Source organism: Penicillium waksmanii (genome assembly GCF_028829765.1).
Source record: "Penicillium waksmanii strain IBT 27052 chromosome Unknown utg000010l:1.0-3698451.0:1.0-3701458.0, whole genome shotgun sequence".
In the NCBI taxonomy this organism is placed as follows: Eukaryota; Fungi; Ascomycota; class Eurotiomycetes; order Eurotiales; family Aspergillaceae; genus Penicillium; species Penicillium waksmanii.
Genome location: NW_026643256.1, coordinates 637,328 through 661,442, shown reverse-complemented (window position 1 = coordinate 661,442; position 24,115 = coordinate 637,328). Strand labels below are relative to the sequence as shown.

Here is a 24,115-nt window from a genome sequence, read left to right as displayed (position 1 = left end):
TCACCGAATGTTTGAGAATTGGCGAAAGGTCAAGGCAGCTGCATAAAGACGGGCTTTGAAAGAGAGAAGAGAAAAGAGAAGAGGGAGAAGCCAACGGAAAGGAAGTTGGAGCCTGGCGGGAGTGCAAGTGCAAGTTAAGTGCAAGTGGGATGCGGCGCGGAACAACGTGGGTAGTCAAGGCAGTCAAGGAGGTCCTTACGCGACTCTCCGCTTTTACTCCGACAAATCTCTCCAAACCCCTGCAGTCCACCAGCCATGCAGACCGGCACCCTCTGTATCTCGAATTGTTGTTCCTCATGATATAGGCCAGATATCCGCCCTTCTTTTCTTTTCCTTGTACAGCATGAGAACACCAATATGGACTCCGTTATCACGCTACCCAGTGACGGAGCCACTGAGCCTGATACCCAAAGTCCATAACAGAACTGTTCGCGTGAACATTGTATCAGAACAACTAATTGGTGAGAGCATTGCTTTCTTTTCCATCAAAAACCGCGGTCTGGTCCTGACAACAAGCTCTCCTAGGCGACGTTTTCCAACGACTATCGCCCTACCTGCAGAAACGCAACAGCAATGGGGACCGAACACCCTTGGATATCCTTGATTTATGGCCTGGCGCCGGCGTACTTTCTTCCAAAATCAACGACTTCCTGCAACCTCGCCGACATGTCCTTCTCGAACCCGCTTTGAAGAGTTTTGGTCAATTCCTCGAACCTCTTGCCGCCAGTAAACCTTGCTATACACTTGAAAACATGGATATATACTCCCAAAAGAACTGGACGGGGGTTTTTAGCAGACTTTTACCGGAGCAAAAACCATTGCCGCCAAGGAAATCTGGTGAAATGCGGAATAACGATACCCTCCTTGTTCTCGCCAACCCAGCAGCACCAAACTCCGAGTTAAATCACTATACACCAGCAAGATGGTGGGGCGCACTCATGGAGGACTGCCTAAACCAATCCGGGCTTCATGAGTATGGTAGTGTTCGGATCCTAGCTGTGATGCCCCAAACCGAAGCACGAATTGTCCTTCCACAAACTATGGCGGATCGCAATCGGCCCGCTTTACTGACGGAGAGTGTCGCATTAAGTGCAATCGAGGTTGCCAGTTCCAGCGAGGACATATCATGGGTCGGACTGAAGGGGCTCGGCGTATATGACAGAGTTGAGAAGCGGGTGTCAGAGAGAGGCGCGGCTTTCAAGACTCCGCCGGGCCGAGAGATGCCTCAGATTCGTTTTGCGCCAGAACACCCCAAACCAACCAAGAAAGCGCTCCCGCATACTCCGAGAATTAGTACGGAGTTGCATGAAAATCTGACGAAAAAGATGAACAGCAAAGAGAAGTCGGTAGCCAGCAAGGCCCGTACCGCTCTTGGGGCAGACAACCGGGCCGCCTATTATCGACAATTAATTATTTCGAAGCAGTTGGCTATTGATTCAAAAATGAGTGAACTGGCCCGGTTGGCAGCCTGTACCAATACACCACCTGCAGAGCTACGGGATATCGACGAGAAGATTGGATTACTGACCAAGGAGTTGGCCGAGGTCATCGGCACCATCCACTACAGTATACTTCGCACCAAGGATCGAGTGATTGATGAAGAACGCGCCGCCCGCGTTGGCAACGCCAACTTCGACGATACTGCGTTGCTGTGGGACCGGCGCCCGTTTGAGCCTCTCAAAATTGATACCACCGAATTGTATCCCCGGGAGCCTATGTCGGTTCTATTCTTCGAGGCTGATGAAAGTTGCATCGCTGTTCGAAAGCTGTCAAAGGTTGCCGAAGAGAGACGCACCGATGTGGCGCGGTTATTCGACGCTATAGCGAGGGTATTTCGCGGCAAGAATGACATGTCGGTGGCGGAGCTTCTTCAAACCCTACTCCCGAACCTGACGACGGATCAAGTTCTGCAAGAGATCCCTGGTCTGGTCGCTTATGCGGACAAGCGGTTGAGATGTGATGGGGGTGGAGTCGACTCGAAGATCAAAATGGCTAGCGAGGAAGATACCCAATTACTAGAAAGGATTGAATGTGATTTTAGTGGATGGCGGGTGCGGACCCTTTCAGCCGAAGTGCTCTGGGATATCATCCTGTTGTATGAGCAACATGCACAGGACCTGTCTGCGCTGCAGTTGAGTCGTTTGATTGGGGCGACTCTGACAACGTTCGGTGCGGGGGAGAGTTCCGATGGGCTGAAGAGGATGCACTAAAGGTGGTGTTTGATTTCCTGGTTGTATACCGCGTAACCCGTGTACACCGTGTATAGGATGTAGATTTTGATACCCTTTTGTCTTTATATTTATAGAAGCACGGATGCAGAGCTGGGCCGGGCCGGGACGCACGAGGGAGGGTGATTGGATGTGATTGGCTGAGATGTACGGAATATGTAGTAGAATACAGTTCTGAAATACTGGAATACTGGAATACATATACAAATAATACTGTATACACAGAATCTCATTGACGACTGAGTAAATAATTAACTACTTCTCAAACTTCCAAGGTTGGAATACTTCTAGTGCTAAATTCTACGGTTATTCGTATTCCCAGACCCGCCGTGACTACTACTAGCTCCCCCACCCCAACCCGCATGCAGTGGAGACGGTTGCAGCAGCCACCCTCACTAAAGGAGGGACTAGTTATACTACCCTAGGATTGACTAACTGCGACGTTGCCAGCTACCCCAGCTTTTACTAGTCGTATTCGAGTGGGTAGCCTACTGGTAGTGTTATCAGCAACACAAACAACTTGAATAAACAGTAGGAGTAAAACAGTAGGAGTAAACAGTAAAGTAAACAGAAAGTAAACATAGCCGAACGGTGGACCCTGCCGATCGCAGTTAGCAGAATCTTTAGCATGGACATTAACTAGGATTAGCATGCATTTCCACTGGCAATCTCCCATCATTTCCAATCTGTCATTTCTCATTTCCCATTTCCCACCAAATCCACCGCTACCACCGTCACATCCTTTCCTCCACCGGCGATCCCCTCGTCCTCGCTGGCAAATCTTCCTTCTGTCATTTCCCACCTGGTCGAGACCGGCCATTCGACCCGCCCCGATAGGTGGGTTCCTAAAGGTTGGACTGTCAATCGCCAATCTCTGTTTTTCTTTTCTTTTTCGTTTCCCTTTATCTTGCGCGGCCCCCGACATGGCGCTAATCGCCTTGTTCGCGCCTTTGCTTTTCCACGCTTTCGGGCTTTCACTTTCACTTCCACGCTTTGTCCTCGTCGGCCACCTCATTCTTCCTTTCTTTTCTCTACCCTCTCTTTAATTACTCTTGTTCTTCGTCCCTACACTCGAGGAAATCTATAAAATCCATCCATTCCGAAGAGTTCCTCAAATTCAAATTAGCCTCGCCACCACGTCATACCCGCCTTGCCCTAAACCGTGGATGATGCGACTGACTGGAACGAACGCCCCAACTACTTCGCCTTTTCGCCTCCGGTGGCGCTGATACATCCAGCAGCCTCGCTGCCGTGCATTTACTTTGCATTTGCATACTCTGCCTTCGCAGATCAAGCCTCTTGCTCCCCTCCTAGTATCAATTGTCAATCGCCTCTAATCAATTGGCTATACCTCATCACCAGCCACGCGGTGACTCACAAGGGCGCATTCCTCCATACTAGTATACTAGTATCATGCCGAGCATGACTCCCCCCCAGTTCGCCCATGCAACTGTCGCTGCACACCGGCCACGATGGCAAAGGCATATCGCACACCTCGACATCCGGCTCGAGTCTTACTCCCCCGGTTACACCAATTGGCAAAGAAAGCAGCGAGCGCATCGTCACCCCATTATCAGAACCTAGCGATAAGCATTCCGCAGCCCTATTCAGACGCAACATTACCACCCCGCTCCGCTTCACGGACGAACTAGAGCCATGTCTCGACGAGCGCGGCCGTCGCATCGAGTTCGGCGAGGGCGTCTGGAGTAAGGTGTACAAAGCGCGATCAATCCCAACCACCAAACCCGCCGCCACCAACAACACTCTCCTCGACACCCCACCCAGCTCCCCCATCAACGCAACCCGAATCGTAGCCGTCAAGACATCCCGCCGCGGCGACGCAGGCCCTGTCTTAAAGACCGAAGCCCTAATCCTAACCCAACTCACCCTCACTCCAGGCCACGAGAACCACATCGTGCCATTCCACGGCTTCCACGCCGAAACCCAGTCGCTGGTAATGACCGCCGTCCCACTCGCGTTATCAACATACATCGAAGAAGCAGCGAATCGCGTCCGCAATCAGCCTATCACAACAGCCACCATGTTCGACCCTTTCCTCGGCCCAGAGCCCTGGAAGGATTTGGCCCGCAAGCTGATTAGCAGTCTCGGCTGGCTCCACCACACTGCAGGAATCATGCACGGCGACGTCAAGCCGCATAGCATCTTACTCCGCCCTATCGAGGTTGCAGAGGGACAGGACATGACCAACGGCAATGGCAATGGCCCCAACGCCTTCCGCTACGAGCCGCTGTTGGCGGATTTCTCCGCAGCAATGGATATCTCGCCAGACCCCTCTGAGAGCGGTAATGAAAAGATTCTATCCAGTTTCACGGCGCCTTTCTCCGCGCCTGAGGTCCTCAAATCTCTTAGGCCTGGTAGTGGTAATCCTCCACCGGGCCCGGCTTCGGATGTCTTTTCCCTAGCTGCGACGCTTCTGGCCGCGGCGACGGGCGATGTACTTTTGTATCCTGGGTGCGATTTCCGGCGCCGGAATCTGATGGCTGGGGAGGGGCATCAGATTCTGGATTTCATTCGCTCTTTTGGGAATGGGGCGAGGGTTCCTAGGAATGGGTTTGTTGAGAGGTTGGTTCGGCCGGCTGTTGTTAAGGATCCGGCGCAGCGGATTACTGCGATTGAGTGGGTGGGTCTGGCGGAGGAGGTTTGTGGGGACGGGGTAGAATGAGTCTGATCTTCTGATTGATCTTAATATTTTCTTTCTTTGGTTTCATTTGCATTTGCATTTGCATTTTTTTTGGGAGGGCATTCGGAGCATTTTTCCTTTTTCTTTGGCATTTATACTACTATATACATTCGTTAGATCATATACCCGGTCAGATGGAGTCGAGGGAAGGGAGTGAGGAGCATATCAGATTAATGAAGGTTAGAATTTGAACGAACAATCTATTGTTTCATACAATTAATTCTTCCCGCACGATTTAATTGTAGTAGAGTTCATTCTTACACATGTAGTTCTTTCAAATTAAACAAACCCAGAGATCGAAGACGAAACAAACTTGAAGATCTTGATAGTACTCCCATCCTCGACCCATAGATCAATTCAACTCGAAGCAAACGCTCGGCAACCTGAATTAAAAAACTTGAACTAAACACCCATCCAAAGACCACACTATTCACAGCCAATCTACTCATGCCCCCCATTCCCACTCTCAACAAACCTCTTCAAATCATTAACCCACAGATCAAAATTAACCTTCAACTGCGCCCCATACATCCACTTAACAACATAAACCATCCACCCAACCTGCAACTCCCAATTCCTCACCTCCGTTCCACGAACCCCACCCTCCTCGGCCTGCACATCCTTAATCTCATGGACCCGCTCCGCAGTCAATAGCGAAGGCGGCATCGTCCCGGACGCCTCAAAGTCCGACGCCCAAACAATTCGCCCCGCTGTCCCGGTCTCTGCATTCGGCGCTTCGTACTCGGTCACGATTAGGCCGGCATCTGTTGCGGCTTGGGGCTTTGTTGAGTTTGGATCCATGCGGACGTGGAAGGTGACTTTCGTGCCCTTCTGTAGGATTGGGGAGAGTGGTGCGGGTGCGGTGGTGTTGGTGTTGGAGTCGTCAGCGGTTGTGGGAGTGTCGGGTTGTGAGCGGATTGTCACGCGCGGTACGAAGGAGTTCCAGCTTGGCCATGTTGATGTGTCGCTTAGGACTTCCCAGACGCGGGTTGAGGGGGCGTTGATGAAGATTGAGCTGCCTAGGTGGAGGCTTGCGGATTCTGGGGTGATGGTTGGTGTTGGGCGATCGGTGTTTGTGGGGTTTTGGAGGGTCATTTTCATATGATTTGGTTGTGTGGATGTATGTGGTTTCAAGTTTGTTGGTGGTTGGAATGTCGATGGTGGAAGAGTATTCGTAGTTCAAGTCAGTGACATCCAATATCGGCTGGTCGAAGCTCCGAGCTCCGACAACTTGAACTACAGCCTACTGCTCGTACTAGTCTGCCAGCCATCAGCCACCTCCACTTAGCTTAGTTATCGATGCTTGGTGCCACAATGTGGCACGTAAATGGGAACCACTGCAACGACCGGCAATGCAATGCAATGCAATGGCTTGGTGGCACTTTGGTGGCACTTCGTCGGCTGTTTGCTTGGCGTGATGTTCGCACAAGCATCGTCCCATCTCGCCTGCAGCGAAAAGATCGTCGATCCCAGTTATTTCCACCAATTGATCTCTGGACCCCGGCCGCGGAAATAAAAGTCCGTCCACTTGACACCAGCTGGCGCTTGCCGTCTCCGCATTGTGGGGTCGATGCCCCGGGCTTGACAGCGATTCTTCCGGGGTTGGCGATGATCTCATCCAAATAACCCCGGGTAGAGTATATTTCCAGGTACAGTATAAAGCTGGCGGGTGTTGGCTGAGTCTCCAGAGGTATCAGTTTCAGCATTCCTTATTGCTTGCTCTGCTCACAATGCTGATTCCGCGCTCTGCGATCCTAGCCCTGGTATCTTCCTCTCTGGCGCTCGGTGCTCCTGGCCTTCGCCGCTCAGATACTAGTCGACCCCATCGCTGTGTTGTCCCGTCTTCCAATGGCACAGCGGACGATACCCCGGCTGTGCAGAAAGTCTTTGCTCGATGCGCTAAAGACTCGGTCGTTGTCTTCAAGGAAGGCGTCGACTATAATATCTTCACGCCCGTCAGCGTCACGAACCTGAGCAATGTCGAGATTCAGGTGAATGGCAACCTCCACCTCCCTCAAAGTATTGCCGAAGTTCAAAAGGTGGTAAACCGCACAAATAGAGTTACCTACGCGGATGGCCAGCACTGGTTCACCTTCCAGGGACCCAAGATTGACTATATCGGCTCTTCGGATGTCAACAATGGCTGGATCAACTCTTACGGCCAGGCTTGGTGGGATGCGAACCCAGTCAATGGCACGGGAATTGACTCTCGTCCACACCTCATGAGCTTCAAGACAACGAATGGTTCATTGAAGTACTTCAAGTCTCGTAAACCCATCGCTTGGAATGTCCAGGTGGAGGGAGACGACATTGAAGTCAGCCACGCTTTTATTGACGCCGAGTCCACCGGATCATTCCCGTTCAACACTGACGGATTTGATGTTACTGGCACGAACGTCCGCATTACCGACAGTGTGATATACAACGGAGACGATGCCATTGCAGTCCAATCAGGATCTCACAACGTGGTCTTCGAACGGAACACCATCGGCTACCAGAGCCACGGCATGAGCATTGGATCACTAGGTCAATCCCAAGATGAATTCGCAAACGTCTCCAACATCCACTTCGAAGATGTCACTGTCATCGATGCAGTCTACGGTGCACGTTTCAAGTCCTGGATGGGTGGCCAGGGCCTCGCCAAGAACATCACCTGGAAGAACATCCGCGTGTACAACGTGACTTTCCCAATCTTCGTGACGCAGAGCTATCTCAACCAGGGTTCTTCCCAGACACAACTCGGCGATGGCCAAACTACTGGACGTGTCAATAATGCCTCTGTCGTGATGGAGGACTTCTCCTGGACGGACTTTACAGGTACTATCAATACTTTCCGTCCCGGTGATGGATCCTGCGCGACAGATCCCTGCTGGTATGATGTTGGGCTTCCCAATCTTAAGCACACTGAGGCTGTCATTATCGAGTGCAATACCGACAAGTCCTGCAAAAACTTTGCCTTGAAAAACATTCAATTGATTCCGCAAAGTATGGAGGCCCCCACTGCGGTCTGCATCAATGCTACTTCAGCACTCAACCCCAACTTGGGCTTCGACTGTCGCAATGGGACATTTGTTCCTTCCTGAGATCGTCCTCGCTTTACCTTAATGGCTTACGTCAGTGCTCTCTTTTGTTTCAGTATAGACTAGCTGCACCTGCCATTTAATCCATGGAAATACCCTTGTTGGTACTCACTTGGAAAGAGCGGACCACAATGTAAACAAAACTCCCATCTTCTTTCTCTTCTCGTTTTCTCTTCTTCTTCTTCTCTCCTCATCCACTCTTTCTTCTCACCCACGGTATATCATACTCTCACTCTCATTGTATACTCAGCCGTATACGTACTTTTGATTGCCAACAACTATTTCACTCATTCATTCATTCACTTATTCATTCCTTCACTCATTTACTCGCTCGCTCTATTCTTGACACTGATTTTGTCATCGACTTGCCGCCATGCAGACCTGCGGATATCAACGACCTTATCCTCTCCACTTCCCGACTTCTCGTCCGATTCCTCGCTTCTGTGTATTCCGACCAGGCGGAATCTTGGTGCCTCTGATCCCGATCGACGAGCTTCCATCTTGGCTGGAGATATGCAACTGGAATCTGGATATGTACATGGGGCTGCAGCCTGTCTCGATGACCTTCGTACCCCGCGAGGGAGAATACGACATTATCTGCCATCATTGTTCGAGCAGCCTTGATTCTCTCCATCAAAGTGTTTCGGAACGGAACGAAGACTCTCCCAAGTCTGCCGGTAGCCGTGCCCAGAGCAGTCCTAAAGTTTTCACCTCTCTTGATGCTGGCGCTCTACCTCCAAATTTGGACTACAAGATCGCACCATTTCGAGCTGGAGCTCCGTCGCCAATACTTGCTCCAAAGCCATTCCATGCGGCGCTCCAGAGTCCCTTTTTGGGAGGTCTTACATTCAATATGCCGAACATGCCTGCTATGACCATCAGCATGGTGCCAATGCCTGTCCTATCACAGATGCCGTCAAACGTCGTTGACCCAAGCCCACCTTCGTCGGATCGCCCGTCGAAAGAGCCGCCCGTCGCTTCCACATCGCCTCCCCAAAAGCCAAGCCTCGGTGGGTTGGATACTGAAGACTCAGCTTCTCTTCTCAAGCTTTCGCCTCTCCCTCCTCCAGCTCTGCCCCTGGAAAGTCACGATAGTCGTCTCACAACCCCTGCACCAATCGGTCCAACCAAGCATCCCATCAGTCCAGACACGCAGTGCAAAATCTCGCATGCCATTGCAGCTTCTCTCTGCTCAGTCTCCGTGGAGAACGAAAACCGCCCGCCGCAGTGTGTATCTGAGACGGCCTGTAAGCGAAGACGATCGATTAGCCAAGCCTCCAACAGCAACATTGTGTTGAACATTGCCCCTTCACTGGGTTCCGCATCAGTAGTGAACGGGAGGGTCGCATCCCCCTTGCCACTCATAGCTGCTCTTGACCATCTCAAGGAAGTGATCAGCTTGAAGAATCGGTCCCGCTCCTCTTCCCGAGCCTCATTCGCTTCATCGCGGCCTCTCTCTCGAGCCTCGTCGAGGACCAAGAGACGGCGCGCGGCAGCAGAGAAACGCCACTCATTCGGCAAGAGACAGCATGAGCGAGCAAATCGTCGTCGCGAGAGGAGAAAAGAAAAACTTGCAAGCAGGCTCGAAACACAAAGTCCAAAAGTCGAACACTGCAGGTCGGGTCAACAGGCTTCAGATACCGGTCAGGGTCTCTTTGTTGAGCCCAAGCCAGAGCAAGTCAACGCATACACAAAGCGACGTGGCCGACGTGAAAGGATTGCTCAAGGACACAAAAATAGTTCCTCGCAGAGTCGATATGTGCACATGACAATGGCTTCGAATTCTCGTCCCAACGTCTCCTGCCATTGAGCGGGACTGGAGTATGGGGAGAATGAAGATTCTACGAGACAGTGTAAATACTATTTTTGTTTTTGTATATTCCAACTTGGGATGGTCGCAAAGTTTGTATATATTTTCTCGGGCGTTGTTACATTCGGTCTGGCTGGCTTCCAGACTCTGTCACTCTTTTGGTTTTATCATTTGGGGCCCAGGTTCAAGGTGTTTACATGGGAATTTCCCCGGTTGTACTGTGCTATAATTAGCGAAATCACACTCGTTTCAATGTGCAAACTACTGCCGCGGATCAACTCCGACTTGTAGTATACAGCTGAGATAGTACTAGTCCTGCTCTCGCTAGGACCGAACGGGCAGCCCGGCGCACCCCAAGACTTCCCCCGCACTCTTATCTCCCGTAGATCCGGCTTCGGCATTGGCCCCGAGGACGTCCCCTTGGAACAACCGTGGACAAATTCATCCAGATGGGCAATGGCAGGGAATAAGAAGCCTCGTGGCATTCGCCATGATCGCCACTGTTACCACTGCCGCATGAATGGCATCAAGTGCGATCTCAACCGCCCCCGATGCCAACCATGCCAACAACAAGATGCCTCCTGCCAATATCCCCAAAGAGTGAAATGGATGAGCGAGAAGGCCACTCCAGCACTGAAGACATCACCCCAAACATCCCCGTCATTATCCTTGTCCCCCTTGTCGACCATACCAGCCGAGCAGCATGATCAACTTCAAGCTGGCCAGACGGAACTACATGCAAACATCCCTATCAATCTATACGGCTTCATCGACCTTCTCTCCCACTTCTACCAAGAGATTCAATCAAGCAAGCAGGAGCTCCCAGAAGAAGCCATCGAACTTATCTCACGGACACTCAGCTTCGCTCGATCTCGCCTCCAAGGCACAGATGACAGAGACTCAATCCAGTCGCATTTGACCGCGATATCGAATCTAAGCAAGGTCGTCGAGTCAGCGCACCCCGTCGCCCTGTTTGGTATCGGCACCTTCGCCATGTTCGAGGTCTGCTGCGGCCCATTCGGACAATGGCACCGACATCTCCAAGGCGCACGCTCATTACTCGACGTACACTGCCACAACCAAACAGACATCGACGATCTCACGCAACAAATCCCCGGTCTCGCAGATGTCCTCGCCTACCTTGTCTGGTTCGATGTAACGGGGACCCTAGTCCGTGAAGACGGGGCTCTTATCTTCGACGACTGGCACCGCAATATTCTCCACCAGTCCTTTTTTTCCTCTGTAGGCTGTCCACCAGATACATACGACTTATTCGTACAACTCGCCAAACAGGAAACGGAATTTGAATCTAGATCCAAGAATGAGTCGAGCATTGCAGATCTCAGTACCATGGCAATGGACCAGGTTCTGCGCCTCGACTCATCAGATCAAACAGACCGCGGTCTCGCAGCTGCAGTATACCGATATGCTGGGGCTATTGTTGCTTTTGCCCGTCTATACCGACACCATGATCACGATCACGATCAACCCGGACCCCTGAGCCATAATTCAGATCGAGATCAATTAAGAACACTCGCCCATTCAGACGTGTTATCAAACATGGTGGATCGCGTATGTAACGCGATATCCCGATTGCCCACCTCATCGCGTTTCTACGTGCACCTCGCCACACCCATCTATGTAAGCGGAATACACGCAACGCAAGCACAACAGTGCGAGGTAATTCGCAGCTACTGGCGGAATTGTCGGCTTTGTGAGTTTCCGCGTTATCCGGATGGTCAGGAACAGTGCGAGCGGCGTTGGATGAGTCGGGGCGTTGCCTCGGTGGTTTAAGGGAGTGGGGACGGAAATCGCGGGGTAGAAGGCCCCGGTTGCAGCGGAAGTCGTCTTGTGGTTGGCTGTTGGAGTAGATACATTTGATAACTTGCCTAATTGGGAAACGAATCTATTTTTCTTATCTTTGGCTTCCCTTTCTCGTGGCATACTAGTACTTGGATTCTTGCCGGTGGTTTGTTGGTTTATTGTCTATTTCTAGTATCTGGTTTCCTCATCCCAGGGTTATATATGAAGCTGTTGTTTCCCTTTACTACAATCTCACCATTTTTCTTCTTTCAAATTTCTACTATCCCCCATAGACATTCCATCGCACCCCACCTGGCACTGGCTTCGGAGTTAAAACGGCTTCCATCATGGCCACCACAACAACACCGACCTACCTGGACCTCGCAGCCCAAAAGCGCGCGGAGCAACTCGCCTTAATTCCAGCCGAATGGCGTCTTTCTTCAGTCCCATCCGTGGAATCGACGCCCGATGCACTCGTTTACCTCCGAAGCATCCTCTCCGCAAGAGAACTACTCCTCACAGAGGAAACAGATATAACAGTGCTTCTGCGCAACCTGTCATCCGGCGAGCTCTCCTCGCTGGAATTAACGACTGCATTCGCAAAGCGCGCAGCCCTAGCCCACCAATTAACCACCTGCTGCACGGAGATCTTCTTTGAAGAAGCGCTCGCCACGGCGAAGCGGATGGATGCTCATTTAGCTAAGACTGGATCGACGGTTGGTCCTTTGCATGGACTGCCTGTTTCGATTAAGGATTTATTTTCTGTTAAGGGTGTCGATACTTCTATCGGTATGTTTTCCCATGCCCATACCCATACCCACTAACCACCCATCCACCCATGCATTTCGCTAACACCATCAATCCCCGTACAGGCTGGGTCGGACTAACAAACAACCCCTCCGCAACCGACAAATCCGTCGCCCAAACCCTCCGCCGCCTCGGCGCAGTCCTATACGTAAAAACAAACCTCCCTCAATCAATGATGATGTCCGACTCATACAACCACGTCTTCGGCCAATGCGTGAACCCACTGAACCGCACTCTGATTTCCGGCGGGAGCTCTGGCGGCGAGGCCTCGCTTGTTGCGGCTCGGGGTAGTCCGCTCGGCATTGGTACGGATTTGGGAGGCTCGATTCGAATCCCGGCTAGTTTGACGGGGATTTTTGGACTTTCGCCTAGTCCTGGGAGACATCCTTATGAGAGGGGGAAGTAAGTTTATTCTTTGATATCTTCGTCAAGTTCGGCAGTATAATCTGAGTATAAATGGTGGTTTGTTCATCTTCTAACTCCCCCTCGTTCACAATAGTCCCGGCCAGGATATCGTTCGCTCAGTCGCAGGTCCGATGGCTTGTTCCCTAGCGAGTATTGAGAGGTATATGGAGGTTCTGCCGTGTGCTTCGCCTTGGGAATTAGATCAACATACTGCGCCCGTTCCGTGGCGGAGGAGTCTGGCTTCGTTGAAGGCGAAGAGACTGCGCATTGGCTTTGTGGTAGATGATGGTGTTGTCAAAGTTCAACCTCCGATCGCGAGGGCGGTTCGGGATGTTATTGATGCGTTGAGGGCGGCTGGGCATGAAGGTTCGTTTTTTGTCCCTGTTTTGTTTGAACCTTGTTCCTCCGGGTATTTGAATGAATCTCCTTCTGACCCTTCCTTTTGTAGTCTTTGAATGGGATGCGTCCTCTCATGCATACGCCTACTCCTTATGGGAGAAGGCTATCTTCTCTGATGGAGGCGAGGGATGTCGCAGGAAGATCGAGATGACGGGTGAGCCTCTGGTTGAGGGGATGTTGGTTGGAACTCCAGATCATATCTTGTCTACCTCGGAGACGCATCAGGTATGTGATATATGATACGAGTATAATTCTGCGGTGCAGCGGTTGTCAGACAGCTGCTAACAAGCGATAGTTGAATGCGGATAAGTATCTCTATGAGAGTAGCTACCTCGATCGCTGGACTACATCCGGCATCGACGCACTTATTATGCCGACAACTCCTGGGGTGGGATACAAGCCCTGGACATGGGTGAAATCCAGCGCATATGTGGGCTACACCAGTATCTGGAATTTACTCGGATACGCGGCCTTGTCTGTGCCCATCACAAATGTTTCTCGCGAACAGGATATGCCGGATCAAGAATGGTTGGACCATGTGCCTAGAAATTCTGGCGACAGGTTTAATAAGGAGCAGTGTGAGTTTTTTTTCCCACCGTATTCTCAATTGACGCACTGCGGTACTAATTAACATCCATCTATGCAGATGATATCAACCTAGTCGAAGGCATGCCGGTCGGCGTACAAGTCGTAGGCGGCCGTTTCGGCGAGGAGAAATGCGTCGCTGTCGCCAAGGCCATTGAACAAGCCATGCGATGGAAAGATACTGCCCGACCCAGTCTCTGAGTAACCTGTGTCCCCTAGGAGGCAAATAGTCATTAACCCAAATAGAGAGCCATTTTTTCCAATCATTTCAATTCATTTCTAGGTAGTCAAGTCGTGTTCGCGTTTATGCAAAATGCAATGGCTTCGATACTATAATTACATAGATATAACCTCCATTCCTATCCGATCCCATCAAAGCGGAGCATTCATCCGCTCCTTATAATCTGGAAACTCGAAATCACCAAGATCCCACTCAACAGACGGGCCACAGGGCTCCAATTCAAAATCATGCTCATTAGTCCCAGTCAAGCCCAAAGTTGGACCGAGAGTCGGAGCGAGTGTTGGACTCGGCGCGACGGAATCAGATCCAATGCGCAGCTCGCGGACAACACGGATACCATCTCTGCTGTTGGCGCTTCCGCCGCTCTCGGGGTCGTCGTCATTCGTATTGACCTTTGAGATACTAGCTGTGTAGCTTCCTACTGGGCCGGTGTAGAATGTGTCATTGTAGAATACGCCATCATGGTGATGGTCGTAGATGGAGGGTTTGCGGGCTGAAGAGATGAGGAACGTTGTATTTGAGTGCGGTCTGGTGTTTGAAGCGGGTGCTGCGTTGATTGGTTGTGGGCGGAAGCAGAATGAGAAGACTCGTGAGATTAGAGTGTGTAGAGGTGGGAGGCAGGCGCAGATTATAGAGACGTTTGCTTCGAGACAAGACCAGACGGCGGCTTCGGCGTTGGTTTCTGTGAATGGGTTAGATGGTTGTTTCGATTGGCAAACGGAGTTGGAATAGGATTAAAAGGAAAGGAGAGCAAACAATTGGAGAGTAACTTACTTGTAAAGTCGTGACTGCGCACCATGACGCTCAATTCATAGACTCGTGCTAAGCTCGTTGCGATAACGCAGATCCCAACGCCAAAAATGATCATGATACCCGCTCGTTGCCGTTTCGGTAATCGCAGCTTGGATACAATTGGCATCGGAAGAATCAAGATGATGATATCTGTGACGATTTGTATGGAGGCGTTCGTAAACCATACTGGAGCTTTCGGTAGACAGTGGGCAGCGACGAGACTCTTGTTCATGCTCCAGAATATGGGAACGGGTACGCAGAAGATGAAGCCGCTCAGGACCATCCAGAGCCCTGCAACTACCAGGAAGCCCATGATGAGGTATGCGGTGATGAGAAAGTGTCGGATGCGGAATATGGAAGTGAGAAAAACGAGGGCTGAGAGCTTGGAAAGGATGAGAGAGAGGTTGTAGAAAGGGATGGAGAGCCACAGGTACTGCATAGTTTACTTCTATCAGCCACATATTCGCTCGATCTATGGGGAAGTAGAACTTACAAAGAGCTCTGCTTGGATGAGATGGGGAGGAAGTGATGCTTTATGCTGCCCAAGGCCGTAGTGTCGCTCTGTACAATTAGCTTGAGTATGTATAGAGGTATGCTAATAGTAATTCTAGAACTCACCGACAATTATAAAGGCGAAAAAGGTAGCGGAGCAAACCCATGCGGCAATGATGAGCAAGTCATCGTATCCCCATTTCTTAACCAGCTTCACACGTGTGAACAGGCGGAATGCAACGAACAGAGCCGACAACACGGTAAAGATGGTCGAGATGGCCCGGACCCGCATTATCGAGTGATGATGTGCAAGCGATTGTCGGTTGGTCCATTGATGAGAGGCTGGATAATCTCTTGATTGAGGTGTAAGGTGCAGGGAGGGAAGTGTCAACCCATATGTTGTGGACAGAAGTTGCAGAAAGAAGAAGAAGAGGGGGGCAAAGTCCCATGCAATGAAGGTAGTATTAAGAGAATGACCAGTAGGATCTTCAAGTCGACAATAGCCTGAATACAATGCGAAAGTTCCAAAGATCTCAGACAATGGGCGGCGCGAATACTAAATATCAGAGGGAAAGCCAAAGCCAAAGCCAGATGAACTGCGAGAAATGCACCGGTTAATTGGATACACAATTTCTTCAGAAAGATCCAACCAGGCACGACATTCTGCATGATAGTAGAGCAGAAGCCAAGAAAATTCATCCCGTATCCCAGTAGCCCCTCCTAGACCAACCTTTAATCCATGCCTCATCATGGGGTAGTATCACCCGACCAGCCCTATTGGTCCATCATCTACCGCATCGGGAACCAGCACTGATCCATTGCGTCAAAGACTATAAGGCCGCCCCTTCGCAACCCCCGAACTTATCCATCAACGCTGATAGGCCAATTCTATGAAATGTAATCGCCGCCCAAATAATTCCAGCAAATGATTAGTAGAGATTGAAGTTGTGGAGGTGGTCCCCACCCAATCGATGCACGGTTGATCATTCTAGCGGCGTTAACATTTCATGGAAAACTCTCCCCAGGCCAGCCTGGTCCCACGCCTTCAAAATCTTATTTCTACCTTCCGTCGAATAGATCTCAGTAGCTTCACTCGGATCCGGGGCCTTTCCATGGATAGTATGAGTTTTGCTAGCGAGAGGAACCTGCTTTACCTTGTTAGGACAGTGGTGGCTGGGGAAGTAAGTGGAGAATTCTCCGCATCCGGAACGTCAAGTCAAGGTTGGTGAGAGGTGAAAAAGCTCTATCTCCAATTCTTTTTGGGAAGTTGACTGGTCGTGTCTATCTTTTCCGGATTTGCGTCTACATGATTAAGGGTTGCACTCGAATTGTTGTTTTCTTTTGCTTTTCTTTGTGTGTCGTTGTGGGTAACTGCTCGTATGTACACCTCAGTAGTCTGGCTCGGAGTTGCCGATAGCCTAGTTTATATCGTCAGAAAAGGTCCATTATTTAGTGTTTTGCAGATCCAGTGCTACTAGAATTGCCGAGTGCTTGGCTGTGGGGGAAGAGGTTATCTCCCATACTATGCTGCCAAAGCTGTGGCTTGTTTCTTTTCGCTAGACCTCAAGTCTAGACCTATGGTGGCTTGGGAGATCAGATACCATGACTCGTTTGCTTGTCGGCCAAGGATAGGAGGGAAGCTGAGGCCCTGTTCTCTGAGTCGTGGGTTATCGGGGAGGGCTAGACCGTGATGGACTTCTTCAATGCCAGTGGCCCAGAGCCTCTACTGTACCGGGTTTCGCTAAATTGTGCCTGTTGCAACAGGGCCAAACAGGGCCAAGCAGGACAAACAACTTGAATTGAGGGAACAGACTTAAGGCTAATTAGCAACTACTTTTTAAGTTAGCGAGGAGACAATCAGTTTGCCGAGAAGGTTTACTTTTGAAAACAAAGCCTTAGTCTCTTCCCGCAAGAAACAGACTTCGATACCAGCAGCCCTGGAGTATATCGTAGTTTCGATCATACCCATAATTTGAAACATAGGAACACCTCCAAGGCTACAATTGATAATAAGAATAGAAAGATCGTTTTATTTTCATCCACAGCTGTACATTGCAGAAGCTAAAAAATCCCCCGAGTCTAGAGGGGGTATCAAACGCATAACATGTTCAAGTTAAAATGGAAAAGGAATCTACAGGCGGGCCTTGAGGTTAGCCTTCAGGCGACGCTCAACGGCAGCCATGTACTCGTTGGTAGTCACCCAAGCCTCGCGGTCCTTGCGACCGCAAGCGAGAGCCAGATCCTTGGTCATGATGCCCTCGTCGTTAACGACATCAGTGCAAGCCTTCTCAAGCTCCTCAGCGAAAGCAACAACCTCGGGGGTGTTGTCGAGCTTTCCGCGCTGGACGAGACCACGGGTCCAGGCGAAGATGGAGGCAATGGGGTTGGTGGAGGTCTCGCGGCCCTTCTGGTGCTCGCGATAGTGGCGGGTGACGGTGCCGTGGGCGGCCTCGGACTCGAAAGCCTCGCCGGAGGGGGTGACCAGGGTGGAGGTCATGAGACCCAGGGAGCCGAAGCCTTGGGCGACGATGTCGGATTGGACATCACCGTCGTAGTTCTTCAGGGCCATAACGAAGCCACCCTCAGACTTGATCATCTGGGCGACCATGTCGTCGATCAGACGGTGCTCGTACCAGATTCCCTTGGCATCGAAGTCCTTCTTGTAGTCCTTCTCGAAGATCTCCTCGAAGATGTCCTTGAAGCGGCCGTCGTAGCGCTTCAGGATGGTGTTCTTGGTGGACATGTACAGGGGCAGACCCTTCATCAGGGCCATCTGGAAAGAGGCGTGGGCGAAGCCCTGGATGGACTCATCGGTGTTGTACTGGCACTGGGTGACACCACCGCCCTGGAAGTCGTAGACCTGGACGCGCTCGGGCTCACCACCGGTAGGGGTGTAGACCAGCTCGAGCTTACCGGGGCCGGGGATGACACGGTCCTGGGCACGGTATTGATCACCGAAGGCGTGGCGGCCAATGACAATGGGCTTGTTCCAGCCAGGCACAAGGCGGGGAATGCGGGGGATGATGATGGGCTCACGGAAGACGGTACCGCCGAGAATGTTACGGATGGTACCGTTGGGGGAGAGCCACACTGGTGAGTTGTTAGTCGGGCCGGGTCGTATGACTTCATGCAGACGGCAGGGGAAAGCTTACTCTTCTTCAGCTTGAACTCCTCAACACGGGCCTCATCGGGGGTGATGGTGGCGCACTTGACACCGACACCATACTTCTTGATGGCCTCAGCGGCATCAACGGTGACCTTGTCATCGGTCTGGTCACGGTACTCAAGACCCTACACGGTAATTGATTAGTTCGGCTCTACAGTTCAATATCATATAGAGCGGTGTGGGCTTACCAGATCGTAGTACTTGAGATCAATGTCGAGGTAACTGATTGGGCAATGTTAGGAAAAATACGGGATGATCGATGCCCTGAAAATGTGCACTTACGGCAGAATCAACTATAGATGCAATGTTAGTCTCGAACCAGATACGCACGAGGGGAGTGATGTTCAGCGAATCAGACCGCCTGCAGCCACATCCTGCAAGGACGATCATGCAGGTCTAGCCGGGATGAGGGGAGAGATAGGAAGTATGAGGGGGAGGGAAATATCCGGGGCTTACCTTTTCCCTGATTTCTTGCCAGATGATACGGGTCATCTATAGAGAAGATGAATGATTAGCACATGTTAAGAAGAGCCATTGGGTGAGTAGGGTAGGTCTAGAACGGTTGCCCCTCGGGATAGCCATTGACACATGTGAATCAACCTCCGTATTTCCCCGCGTTCAAGTCAAGAGGCGGCGAGAACACAGCGGGAACCGCATGAGGTCAGGCTTGTGAAACGGGCCGGACCGTTTTCGACGAACAAAAGAAGAAGGTTTAAGCTATAAAAAGAGAGGGGTCGGGATGTCTTTGGGGGGCAGAAGTTTTCTCTTTTTTTTTTGTCTTTTCTTCCTTTGCTTCTTGCTCGCCCCTACCCCTCCAATTGTATTTCGTACCTCATCGCCATCCAGTTCGACGACTGGGTTCACCACCTTGATCTTGCTATCGGAAGTCATTTTGCGGATTTGGAAGAAGTTGACGGAAGGAGTCGATCCGGACCAGCGGGATGCAGAGAGTCTGTTAGAGCGAAGGGAAACAGAAGAAAGAGATCTCTGAGAGGAAGGTAGTTGGGAGGAAGAAGAAGAGAGAAGACGAGAGGAAGAGAGAGGGGCAGAGATAGAGGCGGGGGTCAGGGACCGGCGCGCGAAGGCGGAACTGGACCGAAGGGCGTTCATGGTTGGATGATGCGAGTTGAGAGGGACTGTACGGGAAAGGTCAGCGCGAGATTCGCAAGTTTCTGTTTGGCCCGGAAAGCCGTGAGGAACAACCGAGGGACGATATTCGGCAGAATGGAGAGGCAGTGGAGTCGGGAAGTGAGTATGGACAACTAACGTCACGGCGAATGCGGCGAATGCGGGCACTGGCAATCTGCGGACCAAAGGGAAGTCTGGGGGAAATGCCGGGGCAATACGGGACGGGGAGAGGGAAGGAAGGTAATAGACAGTGGGGGGAATTACCGAGAGCGCAAGAAGATGGTTGGAAAGTGATGAAGGGATGGGAAAAGCCTTGTCCGGGCAAGACCAAAACAGCGCAGCGGTGCGTCTTTAACCGTGGGAAGCGCCGAAGCCGGCGTCTCGTGACTCTTGGTCAAATTGAGAGAGGGGGCCTTTCCGTCTTAGCGATGAGCTTTGATAAAAAATTACCAGATAATAAATGATAAATATCTGATGCTACTGCTAATTCCCAGCAATTCCAGGGATGGCTGTGATCCAGCTTAGACCACGGTGAGCAGATCAGCTGGTCGAGTCATGAAGCTCGGTGAACTCTCCACCGACCCGCTGGGCGGATGAGCGGTTTGCGATTTGCGGGAGTTCGTACGGGCGGTTGGCCGGAGCTCGGAGGGACCTCCGCGGGTGAGTGAAGTGCCTTGCAGGTGGTGGGGTGTAGCCTATATGCCCGGGAAACACTCTGCCGAATCAGATACCCAAGCATTTATTAACGATACTCAAGTTCACACCTATACAGTCAGGAGAAATGAAAGACTGGGTAAAATTATAATTATATCTACTACTACTCTGCATACTGCATACAGCCCCCTGCTATCTGTAACTAGAACCAAGTATCATTCTCTAGCCGTGTTGAAATTCCCTCGCGCCATTACCTGATATGTTGAAAGTCTCCGCTATGTGCTATTTACATCATATTCGTCTATCTCATTCTCCCTCTAGAACAGTCCGTCAATCTCGCCAGTCGCCGGATCAATGTCCACATTCAAATACCCTGGCGCGGTCGGCAGTCCGGGGATGGTCTGGATATCCGCCGCGAGAGCGTACCTAAAACTCCTTGTTAGCATATAACCGACCAATGACTAGGAGTAGAGGAATTAGAACGGGAGGGCGGGGGAAGAGATCTTACAGATAACCAGCGCCAACTGCCAAGCGCACATCACGGATAGGCACCGTGAACCCAGTTGGGGCTCCCTTCAGCGCGGGATCGTGACTGAGCGAGTACTGAGTCTTGGCGATACAGATCGGCAGGTTCGCAAAGCCTTGTTGGGTGTATGTGTCGACCTTCTTCTGCGCGAGCTCGCTGAATTCAACCTTCGCAGCTCCATACATCTCCTTACCAATCCGCTCAATACGCTCCTGAATGCTGCCATTCAGATCGTACAGCAGCTTGAAGTCCTTCGGCTTCGAGCTAGCGGCCAGGACCCCCTTGGCCAGGTCAACCGCTCCGGCTCCACCTTCGGCCCAGTGGTTAGCCGGGATAGCGTCCTCTGCACCAGCCGCGATGGCTTCCTCGCGAATGACGTTGATCTCAGCCTCAGTGTCGGTCTCGAACTTGTTGATCGCGACAATCACGGGAACGCCGTATTGCTTCGCGTTGGCAATGTGCTTACGCAGGTTGATGCAACCTGCCCGGAGAATATCCACGTTCTCCGTCCGGTAGATCTCATGCAGGGCGCCGCCAGGAGTGATCTCGGGACCGCCACCGTGCACCTTGAGCGCACGGACCGTAGCAACGATCACCACCGTGTCGGGCGACAATCCCGATGACCGGCACTTGATGTTGAAGAATCGCTCGCCGCCCATCGTGAAGTCAAATCCAGCCTCAGTCACGACGAAACCAGTCTTGTCCTCGTGGTCCTCATCTGGCTCGGTTCCGGCCAGCTTCAGGGCCAGCTTGTCGGCAATAACCGAGCTAGCACCGATACTGATGTTGGCGAAGGGACCCGCGTGCACCATGACGGGGGTACCCTCCAGACTCTGCATCAGGTTGGGCTTGATGGCATCCCTCATCAGAGCGGCAAGGGCACCGCCAGCACCGATGTCGTCGCAGGTCACCGGGTCGCCATTTCTGGAGGTAGCAACCACCATACGGCCAAGACGCTCACGCATATCTTCCAGGTTGTTGCTCAGGGCCAAGATGGCCATACATTCACTGGCAACGGAGATGTCGAAGCCAGTCTCGCGAGACAGGCCCTTCTCGGTGGGGGCCTGGCCAACGGTGATTCCACGCAGGTGACGGTCGTTCACATCGAGAACGCGACGCCAAGTGATAGTCTCGGGGTCGATGTCAAGGCGAGCGAAGCGGTGGATCTCGTCCTCGGTTAGGTCATCGGGATTGGTCTTCTCGATGCCAAGCTTCTTCAGGCGGCGGAACATGATAGGCTTAAACTCACGCTTGCCCTTGGAGGCGGGTACAAGGCGCTTGTAGAGCGGGCCGTCCTTCTGGGTAGACTCGTGGAACATACGGGTCTCAATGGCGGCAGCAAGCAGGTTGTTGGCGGCAGTGATGGCATGAATGTCGCCAGTCAGGTGAAGGTTGAACTCATCCATAGGAATAACCTGACTGTATCCACCACCGGCGGCACCACCCTTGATACCGAAAGTCGGGCCCTGGCTGGGCTGGCGGACGTTGGCAAAGGAGATACGGTTGAGGTGGGCGCCCAGCGCCTGAGTGAGACCCAATGTAGTCGTAGACTTACCCTCTCCAAGGGGAGTGGGAGTAATACCGGCAACTAAGATGTATCGGCCATTACGGCGGTGGGCGAGACGGTCGATCACGTCCAGGCTAACTTTGGCCTTGGTGTGACCGTAGGGCTCGAGCTCGTGGGACGCGATGCCGACCTCAGATGCGACCTGGGAAATGGGCTTCGGGTATTGAGCGCGAGAAATAGCGATATCAGAAGGAACGGGGTTTTGCCGGCGGAGAGGCAAGGGGGTGATGTGACGATCCTTCTGCTTCTCAAAGTAGGTGTTGGCGGCGTGGACGACGTTCTTCATCAGCATGGCAACGGTCATAGGGCCGACACCACCGGGAACGGGGGTGATTTGAGAAGCGACCTGGACCGCAGAGTCAAAGTCAACATCGCCAACAAGGCGCTGGCCAGACTTCTTTGTGGCATCTTCCTTGAAGTTGATGCCAACATCAATGACAACCGCGCCGGGCTTCAGCCAATCGCCCGTGATAAGCTCGGTCTTGCCAATGGCAGCGACCACAATGTCGGCATTCTTCACCAAACGAGCCAGATCCGGGGTCTTAGAGTGACAAATAGTGACAGTGGCATCGGCGTTCTTGAGGAGGTAGCTGACGGGGCTGCCCACAATGTCGCTGCGGCCAAGCACAACGGCTTCCTTGCCGGCGGGATCAACCCCGCTAGCCTTCAGAAGCTCCATCACAGCCAGAGGGGTGCAGGGAATGAAGTTCGGGCGGCCGCCACGCTTGGCCAGCTCACCAATGTTGATTGCGCCAAATCCATCGACATCCTTCTCGTCGGCAACGGTGGAGGTGACGGTATGCTCTGACATGTGCGCGGGGAGGGGCAATTGCACCAGAATACCGTGCACGGCGGGGTCATTGTTGGCCCTGGTGATCTCTTGCACAAGCTCAAGCTCGGTAACATCCTCGGGGACATTGATAAGGGTGCAGATGATGTTGGCCTATGAGCAGTGCGGGGTCAGTAAGCGCAGGATCGATTGGGTTGAAAATCACAAGATAGATACCTCTTCGGCGGCCTTCAGCTTCATGCGCACATAGGTGCCTAGAATATATTAGCTGAAGCTCAAGATTGCTCGTGAAAACGATTTGTGAGCTCATGCTGGGGTTAACTGACTGGAGTCGGACCGGTTGCCAACTGTATAGAGAATTTCGGTTAGCTCAATTCCAATTCCGATTCCAATTCCACACCCGATTGTTCCACGGGGACAGTAGCAATCCGCTTACCTTGGAAGATGACCAGATTGGGCTTGTATCTAGGGTTGGTTTGCTGGGTCTGCTCAATCTCAGCCTTGAGACCCGCACGAATGCTCTTGGCAATTGCCGTGCCATCAATCTTGGAGGCCATGATCGCGGAACTGCAGAACGGGCGATGAGAAGAAGCGGCCGGGGGATTTAAAAAGGTCGGCAGCGAAGACCAAATCGACGAGGACACAATGCTTCCTCGAACCCCTCGTGCGGAGGGAAGGTTAACGGGAAAGGAGGACGGAGAGATGGTGCGGAGGCGAAAATTGACCGCAGGCGCTTGAAGGAAAAAGCGACAGCGGGGTTTGGCGGGGAAGAGCATGAATATTATTGCTTCTTTAGGGGCGAGAACCCTCGGAGCTGATTTTGTGGCTCGGGTTCACAAGGGAATTCTGCAGGACAGCTTGCAATGCAAAGGAATGAATCGGAAAGGATTGAATGAGCACACGAAAACATCTTCTATTCCCCCTCACTCGTACAATCGCCT

At 51.9% G+C, this 24,115-nt stretch overlaps 10 protein-coding genes across 10 annotated transcripts; 6 read left to right on the top strand and 4 right to left on the bottom strand.

Annotated features, from left to right (window-relative positions):
* Positions 1-255: 255 nt before the first annotated feature.
* Positions 256-2,210, top strand: N7481_012201 (uncharacterized protein; the record flags this gene model as incomplete). Its single annotated transcript, XM_057271420.1, has 2 exons — positions 256-274; positions 526-2,210. 2 exons carry the CDS (start codon positions 256-258, stop codon positions 2,208-2,210), a joined length of 1,704 nt encoding a protein of 567 aa, XP_057115608.1.
* Positions 2,211-3,672: 1,462 nt separating this feature from the next.
* Positions 3,673-4,911, top strand: N7481_012200 (protein kinase domain-containing protein; the record flags this gene model as incomplete). The annotated part of the gene is made up of 1 exon (XM_057271419.1): positions 3,673-4,911. The coding sequence occupies one exon, from the start codon at positions 3,673-3,675 to the stop codon at positions 4,909-4,911; it is 1,239 nt and encodes a 412-aa protein (XP_057115607.1).
* A 459-nt stretch (positions 4,912-5,370) lies between these two features.
* On the bottom strand, positions 5,371-6,030 carry N7481_012199 (SRPBCC domain-containing protein; the record flags this gene model as incomplete). Its single annotated transcript, XM_057271418.1, has 1 exon — positions 5,371-6,030. The coding sequence occupies one exon, from the start codon at positions 6,028-6,030 to the stop codon at positions 5,371-5,373; it is 660 nt and encodes a 219-aa protein (XP_057115606.1).
* A 629-nt stretch (positions 6,031-6,659) lies between these two features.
* pgxC (putative extracellular exo-polygalacturonase) lies at positions 6,660-8,012 on the top strand (the record flags this gene model as incomplete). Its single annotated transcript, XM_057271417.1, has 1 exon — positions 6,660-8,012. One exon carries the CDS (start codon positions 6,660-6,662, stop codon positions 8,010-8,012), a length of 1,353 nt encoding a protein of 450 aa, XP_057115605.1.
* A 370-nt stretch (positions 8,013-8,382) lies between these two features.
* On the top strand, positions 8,383-9,819 carry N7481_012197 (uncharacterized protein; the record flags this gene model as incomplete). The annotated part of the gene is made up of 1 exon (XM_057271416.1): positions 8,383-9,819. One exon carries the CDS (start codon positions 8,383-8,385, stop codon positions 9,817-9,819), a length of 1,437 nt encoding a protein of 478 aa, XP_057115604.1.
* Positions 9,820-10,275: 456 nt separating this feature from the next.
* N7481_012196 (Zn(II)2Cys6 transcription factor) lies at positions 10,276-11,613 on the top strand (the record flags this gene model as incomplete). The annotated part of the gene is made up of 1 exon (XM_057271415.1): positions 10,276-11,613. One exon carries the CDS (start codon positions 10,276-10,278, stop codon positions 11,611-11,613), a length of 1,338 nt encoding a protein of 445 aa, XP_057115603.1.
* A 356-nt stretch (positions 11,614-11,969) lies between these two features.
* On the top strand, positions 11,970-14,019 carry N7481_012195 (Amidase; the record flags this gene model as incomplete). Its single annotated transcript, XM_057271414.1, has 6 exons — positions 11,970-12,411; positions 12,495-12,770; positions 12,982-13,200; positions 13,283-13,458; positions 13,529-13,811; positions 13,880-14,019. 6 exons carry the CDS (start codon positions 11,970-11,972, stop codon positions 14,017-14,019), a joined length of 1,536 nt encoding a protein of 511 aa, XP_057115602.1.
* Positions 14,020-14,190: 171 nt separating this feature from the next.
* N7481_012194 (uncharacterized protein) lies at positions 14,191-15,635 on the bottom strand (the record flags this gene model as incomplete). The annotated part of the gene is made up of 4 exons (XM_057271413.1): positions 14,191-14,741; positions 14,834-15,284; positions 15,345-15,412; positions 15,470-15,635. 4 exons carry the CDS (start codon positions 15,633-15,635, stop codon positions 14,191-14,193), a joined length of 1,236 nt encoding a protein of 411 aa, XP_057115601.1.
* A 1,839-nt stretch (positions 15,636-17,474) lies between these two features.
* On the bottom strand, positions 17,475-19,619 carry N7481_012193 (NADP-dependent isocitrate dehydrogenase; the record flags this gene model as incomplete). The annotated part of the gene is made up of 6 exons (XM_057271412.1): positions 17,475-18,433; positions 18,496-18,634; positions 18,698-18,731; positions 18,792-18,802; positions 18,966-19,001; positions 19,341-19,619. The coding sequence occupies 6 exons, from the start codon at positions 19,617-19,619 to the stop codon at positions 17,475-17,477; spliced, it is 1,458 nt and encodes a 485-aa protein (XP_057115600.1).
* Positions 19,620-20,608: 989 nt separating this feature from the next.
* On the bottom strand, positions 20,609-23,950 carry N7481_012192 (C-1-tetrahydrofolate synthase; the record flags this gene model as incomplete). Its single annotated transcript, XM_057271411.1, has 5 exons — positions 20,609-20,717; positions 20,800-23,327; positions 23,391-23,428; positions 23,501-23,521; positions 23,575-23,950. 5 exons carry the CDS (start codon positions 23,948-23,950, stop codon positions 20,609-20,611), a joined length of 3,072 nt encoding a protein of 1,023 aa, XP_057115599.1.
* Between the last annotated feature and the right edge of the window lie 165 nt (positions 23,951-24,115).